Raw genomic sequence first — 9,860 nt, 5'->3', positions numbered from 1 at the left:
TAATTCTGGATCCATCAGCAGAAATGGAATCGCTGATTGCATGGTATGTTTATCTTTTTGAGGGACTGCCAAGCTGCTTTCCAAAAGAGCTGCACCATTTTACATTCCTACCTGCAGTGTACGAGAGTTCCAATTCTCCACATTCTCTCAGACACTTACCATCTGTCTTTATTACCGTCATCCTAGTGGAAGTGAATTGGTACCACACTCTAGTTTTGATTTGCATTTCCCTAATGACTAATGATTTTGAGCACCATTTTGTGTTCTTATTGGTCATTGTTATATCTTCCTTGGAGAAATATCTATTCAAAGTTTTTACCCATTTTTAACTTGGATTATTACTATTTTTTAAAATTTTTGAGTTAAGAGTTCTTTATGTATTCTGGATACTACACTCTCTTCAGATATATATTTGCAATTACTTTCTCTCATTGTGTGGGCTGTCTTTCAACTTCCTTATGAGTGTCCTTTGAAGCACAAACATTTTCATTTTGATGAAGTCCAATTTATCAATATTTTTCTTTGGTTGCTTGTGCTTTTAGTGTCGTGTCTAAGAACCATCACCTAATTGAAGGACACGAATATTTACATCTTTGTTTTCTTCTAAGAAGTTTGTAATGTTAGCTCTTATATTTAGGTATTTTATCCATTTGAGATTTATTATTTTGTATATGATGTTAGGTAAGTGTACAATTTATTTCCTTTGCATGTCCAGTTGTTCCAGGACCATTTTGTTGAGAAGACCATTATATCTCCCATTGAATGTTCTTGGCACCATCATAAACAGACCATAAATATGAGCATTTATTTCTGAACTCTCAATTCTATTCCATTGATCTGTAAGTCTATTCTTATGCAAGTACCACAAAGTCTTGATTAATGTAGACTTGTCGTAAGATCTGAAACCAGAAAATGTGAGGGCCGGCCCCGTGGCTTAGCGGTTAAGTGCGTGCGCTCCGCTACTGGCGGCCCGGGTTCGGATCCCGGGCACAGACCGACCCACCGCTTCTCGGCCATGCTGAGGCGATGTCCCACATACAGGAACTAGAAGGATATGCAATTATGACATACAGCTATCTGCTGGGGCTTTGGGGGAAAAAATGGAGGCGGATTGGCAATGGATGTTAGCTCAGAGCTGGTCTTCCTCAGCAACAAAAAAAAAAAAAGAGGAGGATTAGCATGGATGTTAGCTCAGGGCTGATCTTCCTCACAGAAAAAAAGGAAAAAAAAATGTGACTACTCAACTTATTTTTCCTTTCAAGCTGGTTTTATTTATTCCAGGTCCTTGCATTTTCATGTGAATTTTATGATCAGTTTGTCAATCTCCTCAAAAATGTCACCTGGGATATTGATAAAAATTACATTGAATCTACAGATCAATTTCAGAGTATTGTCATCTTAATATTAACTCTCTCAATCCTTAATCACTTTTCTTTATTTAGAGCATTCATGTATTTCCTTTTTTAGGGCATCTTTCATTTCTCTGAAAATATTGTGTAGTTTTCAGTATACAAATCTACCTATCACATTAAATATATTATTAAGTATTTTATTCTTTTTGGTGCTATTGTAAATGCTATTGTTTAATTTCCCACTGTCTAGGATCCAATCCTGGATCATACATAGCTTTTAGTTGTCATGTCTTGTGAGTTTCCTGTGTTATGGAACATTTTTTAGTCTGTCTTTCACGAAATTGTCATTGTAGACTATGATCCAGTTGTTTTCTAGAATTCCCCAAAATGGTGTTTCCTTGTGATGAGATTTAGTTTACGTGGTGTTGCTCCTTTTGTTTTCTTTTTTCAGGAACACTACAAAAGCGATGTTTGGTCTTTCTCAGTATTTTACATTAGAAGCCACATGATATCAATGTTTTTCACTACAACGTCAACTTTTTTCATTGATGGTGAAAACTTGAATTACATGCTTAAAGTAGTGTTTGCCTAATGTCTCCACTGTTGACCTTGTTCACTATGGTAGTTTCAAACGGTGACCTGTTTCCCTACCATTCCTTTTGCATTTTTAGTTGGCCTTCTACTGTCAAGGAGTGTGTCTCATTTCCCTCCTCATATGAAGGCATGTATTCAGGTGTGTCTGAATATTATAATTTACTTACTTGGTATGATCTCTTGGACTATATTATTCAATGTGCTGAAACACATTATTGTCATTTTTTAATTGATGATATATTTGTCCCAAATGTGGCTACCAGAGTCCCTTCAATCTGCTTCCTTTTTTCCTTTTCACCTGTGCCCTTCCTTTTTTGTGTATTTCCTTACTTTCTAGCAAAAGATACCTCAGGCTCATCTTGTACTTTTCCTCCCCCAACACCAACCTTGCATGTGCCTGCCTCAATAAACCCTTTCTCCAAGGTATTTGGGTTCCTATTTTTGAGGAATGAAATTTAAAAATGAAGATTTGAGTGGTATTTGCCATTGTGACGGAGGTGTCATGGCTTCTAGGCCCTTTCAGTGGGCAGGGTTAGGATGTAGACACATGCACACACACACACATACACACATCGTGAATTCATGCTAATAAGTCTAATTCCAATGCAACACCCAAGACTTATCTTCTTGTTCCTCTTTAAGTATTTGTATCTCCATTTTCCATTACTGGGTAACTTAAGTCGAATAACCTAAATACATTTAATCATGAACTCAGTCAGACAATTCGTAAAAAATACTTCCAAAATTGCTACACTCAATCACTGGGAAAAAAATTCAAGTAGCCATAAGAATAATTTGCAGGTACTTTTATCTTTCACTTGAGTATGTATAGTAAAAACACTGTTAAAACTTACTTGAATTTGTTTTTTTAATTTTATTTGTGAGATTATGATAGTCATTTGATATAAAATTAAGTTCATTTATTTGTTTTCATTTTCAATATGTTTCTGCCCATCCTTGTTTATTTAATTTCATTTTTGAGTACAAAATTCCAAAAGAAAAACCTTATAAACAGGTGTCTTCAGAAATGTCCTCCTCCTCCTGTCACTTCCTCAATGTTACTCTCCACCCCCTACAGATCAATGCTTTTACTTGGTGTCCTTTCTGTGATTGTGTTTTCAAAGCAGCAGACTGTCTCTGGCATCACATCTCTGACATCCTGTTTCTGACCTGTGGGCCCTCTTTAAAAGGGCTCACCCGATTAGGTTATACTCAGCCAGGAAAAACTCCCTTGTGATTGTCTTGCAAATAGCTGACTTGAGACCTTAATGACACCTGTGAATCCCTTCACCATTGCCATACAGTGTCACCTAATGAGGAGAATATTTCATCACTTTCAAAGGTCCAGAACAGAAGCAAAGGAAGGGGATTATACAGGGGTGAACCCCAGGGTATGGAATTTTGGGGGCAAACTCAGAATACTGCCTAGCAAAATTACTGTCAGCCCCCTTCCAACTCAGTTGTAATTTATATGAAGAACTGCTTGTTGTTTAACAAAAAGCACTGGGAGAGAAGAGAATGATCTAGACTCAACACAGACCCTCTATCCTCGTCCCAACCACTCACCTCAGAACTGGACTCCTAGGTCCCCTCAGTGAACCCCATATTCCCCCATCCTGTCCTTTAACCACATTAACCCTCCCTACCTGGACCCTCTTCCTGAGGCCTATGCACATTCTGGACCACCAGTATTTGTCCCAAAGCCCCACTCTTCCCTTGCTCAGGTCAATTCCAGTGGCTTAGCCTCTCCATGAGCTTGAGCCTACCTCCAGATGCCCCCTTCTGAACCCTCATTAAGTAACCTGCCTCCTCATGCCTCTCCCTCCTTTCTGCTTTTGTCAACCCCTAAGGTCACCGAAGGCCCCCTTCAACCTATCCCTGCTCCAGCAACACCCTGTGCCTCAGGTGTCAGCCATGCACCTGGGCACAGCTGCCCCCTCATCCACTTGTACTCACTTCTCCTTCTGCTGGTGTTTTCCTACCCCAACTCGGCTCTGGTGTCCTGGCCTCTCATCCATTCTCTCTCTTCTCCTCTGACTTGTTCAAGATAGGAATGATAATGGCAGTGCAGATAGGAAAATGTGGACAGGTTTGACATTTTAAAAAGAGGAGTATTATTTTAACATTAAACTTTATTCACAAACTATGTGTTTATTCTTCCACGTTTGTATTAATTTTTACCACGTACGACATTTTTAAACACTGCTATAATAGTTAAATTGCATCATTTTCTATTCTGATTTTTCAGTTTATTTAGGTTATTTTATGATTGACCCAAGTCTTTGTAATTATGTATAAAGCTGCATACAAATATAAATTGAACAACATTTTAGGTTTTTGAGGAACAACTTTTACTGTACATAGGATTACAAGTAGTAATCTATTGAAACAATTTAATCCAATTTTTTATTACATTACAAATTCTTGATTAAACACTCGCAGATCACAGCAAAAACTTCCATTTTCATGTTACATTGTTTACAAGAGGTCATTTGGCAACATTCTGAACACTTGCATAAAGTGTAGGTTCAAGGATTCTCCATAGAATTTTTTGGGGGGTCTCCACTGTAGAGTTTGCTCACGTTGCTTTAAAGGATAGATTATAAATAGAAATATTCTGACATCGATTGCAGACATACAACTTCTCCACTGTGTGAGTTCTCTGGTGTATACAAACATTAGAGTTGAAGATGAAGATGGTTTTTCACTATATTTATAATGTTTGGTCTTTGACATCAACTAAGATCAGAGAACTGATTGAAGGCTTTTCTATTCAATGTGATGTTTTCTTTAAGTAAAGGGTAAGACACGTGCCTGGAGTTCTGGCCACACTCATTTAATATACAGGGTTCCCCTCTAGTGTGAACTCCCTCAGGCTGTCTAAGGCCAGAGCTTTGACCAAAGGATTCCTATGGTTTCTCTCCAGTGTGAATTCTCTTATGTTGTCTAAAGGATGAAGGATGACAGAAACCTCTTCCACATTTATTACAGACAGACATAGGATTTCTCTCTCACGTGACTTCTTTTGTGTGAAAGTAAGTTAGCAGTTTGGCTGAAGTGTTTTCCACACTCATTACATTTATAGGGCTTCTGTCCAGTGTGTGTTCTTTGGTGTATACAAAGCTGAGTGCTCCGAGGGAATTCTTTCCCACACTCATTACATTTATAGGGTTTTTCTCCTGTGTGAGTTCTTTGGTGTGAATGTAAGTTAGTGCTTTGGCTGAAGTGTTTCCCACATTCATTACACTTATAAGGTTTCTCTCCAGTATGAGTTCTTTGGTGTATAGAAAGCTGAGTGCTCTTGTGGAATTCTTTCCCACACTCATTACATTTATAGGGTTTTCTTCCCATGTGACTTAACACATGCTGAGTCACTGTGGATCTGTAAGTGAAAACTTCCCCATACTCATTACATTCATAGGCATCCTCTCCAGAGTGGAATCTCTGCTATTTGAAGGAGATGAGAAGCTGTTAAAGAATTTCTCATATAGGTTCATTTAATCTCTTCTCTACACATGACTTCTCAATTGTTCATGCAGTGAGTACCTCCTATCAAAATCTTCTCCACATTATTTACATATGCAATGCATGTTATTTCCTACAATGCAGAGACTTCCTCTTTCATTACATCTCAACTGCAGAGCTACCATATTCATTTTAAAGATTTCATTAGATTCAAACATTAGATGTATGAACCATGTTTATGCAACTGTCCTTTATAACAACTCAGGTTATGGTTTTGAGCACACGTTAATATTTTCTCTAACTTCAAACTACACGAAACTTTCTGCCGAGGCATAAAGTTTACTCCCAACTCAAATTACAGTCATGTGATTGTGCTGCTTTCTAAGATCTTTCAGTTCCCATGTCTTTGATGTGGAGTACGAGGGTGTCTTCCCTTGAAACTTAACATTGACATGCAGGTAGATGGGTCCTTCATGCAGGTGTCTTGTAGAGATATTATTTCTTGTTTTACAGGGCCACTTTTCCTGTCTAAAATAATGTAAAATGAATAAATTACCAGTGTGGCATGAGAAGGGGAAAACTGTAGAAAGCACGCAAGGCCTGTGTGTGGATGTTTCAAACGCTGACCCTTACACAGGGAAAGGATGTGAAAAGGAGGAATACATCAGTGAGTAGAACACAGGTCAGGAAACTGAAATTAGAAACTATTTGCAGGATTGAAATAAGAGAAACAATACAATCAAGTTTGGATGTCAGTAAGGTAAAAAGAAGAAAAACTGTCAAAATGAGACAAGTGAAACTTTATCTCCAAGAGGGCATGAGCATTCCTTTTCTGAGTCTAAGAGGAAGTACAGAAGAGAATACAGGCCCTGATGTCCTCTACACTTTTCTAAAAATATAAATCACTCAAGGAAATATGCAGCTGACCTTTCCCAGGCCCTGCTCTCCCAGGATCAGGATCTTCCTGGTACTGAGCACAGCAGCCTGGAGCTCACCTGGACTCAGGCCTTGGGGAAATCCTCTTCCTTCCCTCCACAGCTCCTTTCCTCGTTCCAACTGAGAAATCACATCTGATTTGCAGACTTCATACCCTGTTTGTGGGGAAAAATGGTTCATCAGCTTTGGATTCTGTGCTGAGAACCATGCATGCTCTTTAGTTTCAGCGAAGAATATCAAGGAAGAACAAGGTGAACACTGAAGGACAGCCCAGAGAAGAGCACCTGGAATGATGACGACATTCAAGGTCCTTCACCAGCGCACGAAGAACATCATGGCACGTGACAACATAGGGAGAATTTCTTGTTGCTGATGTGCAGGCGTAAAGTCAAAGACAGAGTGTGGAAACCTCAGGGTTTTCAACAAAGGAGGAATTAAATGTCCCCACAGTAGGCTGAACTTCATTTTTAAAAAAAATCCAATGCATTGAGGTTTCACCAAAACAATATATTTTGTATTTGGAAATAGATAATTAGATTAATTTCCACGAATAAATTTTTAACCACCAGGTGAGTGTATAGAGAAGAATAGTTATTCAGTAAATATTTAATACTTTCATTCATTTATTTAAAAATATCCATTGGATTCCCAGCACAGTCCTGGCTGTTAGAGATCAAGAAGAAAGAAAGACATGAAAGAGTGGTCAGGAAATCTGAAATCTTTTGGGATGACAAAATAGGTGTAAGTAAATAAAGAAATAAACAAATTATCTTCAAGGAGTTTTAATAACCCTGAAGGAATCTGAATGAGGGCTGAGCGGGGGCATGTGGGGAAGCTGTTCTGGATACTTGTTGACTGAATAAATCAGTGTTGAGAGACTCACCCATGGAGACCAGATGACTAATGTTCTCCAGCATCACATCTCTGTACAGCTTTCTCTGGGACGTGTCCAGCAGGGCCCACTCTTCCTGGGTGAAGTCTACAGCTATATCCTTGAAGGTCACTGATTCCTAAAGCATCAAGGACATTTTGATTCAGCCAGGGCCTTCCCTAGCAAGGACCATGGAGTATGCTGGACGTGATAGTGCTGGGGACGGGCTGCTGCATGCATGGAAAGCTCTAACACTCTTTGGGGTTCCAGTCAATGTTGCTCTGTGCTGACACATCATGTGTCATTCACATACATCCACATAAATGTACGCACATTTTGCAAACATAACCTCAATATGAACGATTCTGATGAGGTTTGGTGGGAAATAATCTGGACGTAGCAATGCCCAACATTCTGCAGGACTGACTGGGCCTGGATAAATAGGTGTAGTCTCTCTCTACATAACTCACGTGTTCATGATAAGCCATAAGACTTACATTTCAGAAGCAAAACCCAGGGGGCCCTAAGCCTGCTGTCCGTAAGGAACATGCTAGCCTGACCCTCCTGTGGTAAAGCTTTGCATGTCAATTCTCTCTGGGACCTCCAAGCATTGGTTGTCATTACCTCTCCTGTATCATCATCCTGTCTACATGCTCATGGGTAATAGTAGCCTCTCAATTGAACCTGATCTTTCCAGTCCTTCAAAAACTGCTATAGGTATTTAAGTTTTATTCTATTAAAATCCTTCTCAATGCACAGCCAATATTAAGAAAACAATACTCACCAAACATTTATTTGCTTTTTCAAATTTGAACAAAGTTTAATTATAAAGAGGGAAACTGGGTTGTTGGGGACAAGAGTGGTAAGGAGAAATTTTTCTTTTGTTAAGTTATTAAAATGTTGAAGTATGTTCTATAAAAACTTTAGTAAGTTTAAAATTGGAGAAAGTAACTAAATGACTCCTCATTGCTCTCTTGCTCCCCCACCCCCATCTCAATGCTGCACAGCCCTCCTCTGCAGCATCTGAAACACTGATGGACTGAACTCACCTGAAGAAACATCTCCCTCCCTACAAGACTGTAAACTTCTGCTCTTACTCATCTCTCTCATCTGTGTTCACCACATGCCTAAGCCCACTGCAGACACCAACAGGGTTAATGAGTGAGTTCCTTCCTAGCCGAGGCCATGGGATGGAGGAGAAAAAACAACTCTTCACCTTTTCTTCAAAGACAATTTTCTTCCGCAATAAATTAGTGTAAGTATTGGGTAGCGGATTATTGTTTGATCAGTCTCTGACCTTCCACGAGCCTCCCAGAGTCCTGATGCAATGTGACTGACACTAATATTTCAAGGGGGCACACAGAAGATCCAGGGCAAGAAGAGAAATCTCCTCATCCCCTGGACAAAGGTATCAATTCAGGAGAAAGAGCAAGTGCTACTCACCTGTGGTTGCATTGTCTACACCTCAGTCGCCCCTGCCTTCCGTGTATTTTCACCCAGAAACAGTCGAATAAAGAAGCAGACAAAGCTGAAAAAAACGAAAGACACCACGAGACTCCAGTCTTTCCTGACATTTCTAGATATGCCCATCCTGAATCCGCAAACATTCACACGGTAGCGACTCCCTCCCATAGTCCAACCCACATGTAACTGCAGAGTGAACAAGGAGAAATGGGGAGGAGGGTCAACAATAGGAAGCATTTGGCTATTGATGCTCATAAAGGAGATATTAATATCCCCATTCCAGAAATAACAAAAGTATAGGGATTTATAGTTTAATTAGACATGATATTCAGATGTATTATTTAATTCCATACTTGGCACCAAATTCTAGGAGAACTTGATTCTTGTCACCTGGAGACTCTTATACCCATAACCCAGGGCATCATTCTGGAATTTCTGATTTTATAATTCTTGGTGAGGTTCACCAGCATGGTTTTCTAAGACCCATCTCAGCTCATTATTGCCCCACACTCTCTCTCCTGTACCCTGTCCTAACCCCCAAGATACACTTGCCCTCAGTCATCTTGGCTCCTTCACATGTGGGATTCACGCAACCTTAGTGACTCAACCTTAGCTGTATACCTCATAGACTTGCATATGTGGCCAAGAAACACTGAAATGTCTTTAATGTTGAGCTGGAACAATTCAAAGACCCATCCCTCAAGCGTTCAGTGACTTATCATGAAGTCCAGCACATACAACCCCTTGCACAGGAAAGAAGCAGGAGTGCATTCGTCATACTGTATTGTTGTGACGCACAAACCCCATAGACAGATAGGCTCATACAATACAGAATGAAGGGGTTTATGTTTGGAGGAAATGCATTGACTGCTTGGGATATTTCAGTGAAATGGTGCCTGGAGTTCTAGTTATTTTTATCAACAAGATTATCTCTGCATTTCATAATTTAAGTATATGAAAGAGTTTGTCAACTCTAAAGTTTACTACCTAAAAAAATCTTTGTAACTACACGTACTGCATTAACAAACACTTATGATGTGCCAAGAACAGGACATGATGAAAATGCTTTGAGGGACTGGAAAGACAAAAAAAAAATCTGTTAGTATTACTTGAGACTCTCTGAGTAGAATTTACATATATAATTTTACATACATACATTTCATTTAATACTCACAATA

At 39.3% G+C, this 9,860-nt stretch overlaps 1 protein-coding gene across 1 annotated transcript; it reads right to left on the bottom strand.

Annotated features, from left to right (window-relative positions):
* Window positions 1–4,375: 4,375 nt before the first annotated feature.
* Window positions 4,376–8,673, bottom strand: LOC147913311 (uncharacterized). The gene is given in 5 exon segments (XM_087418251.1): window positions 4,376–4,942; window positions 4,944–5,393; window positions 6,339–6,502; window positions 7,231–7,357; window positions 8,662–8,673. Coding segments are annotated over 5 exon segments (840 nt in total). The 3' UTR covers window positions 4,376–4,855.
* Between the last annotated feature and the right edge of the window lie 1,187 nt (window positions 8,674–9,860).

This window comes from Ceratotherium simum, chromosome 28 (assembly GCF_057802395.1).
Source record: "Ceratotherium simum simum isolate JZ-2026a chromosome 28, ASM5780239v1, whole genome shotgun sequence".
NCBI lineage: Eukaryota > Metazoa > Chordata > Mammalia > Perissodactyla > Rhinocerotidae > Ceratotherium > Ceratotherium simum.
Note: the sequence above shows the minus strand (reverse complement) of the source record. Positions and strands in the feature narration are given on the sequence as shown.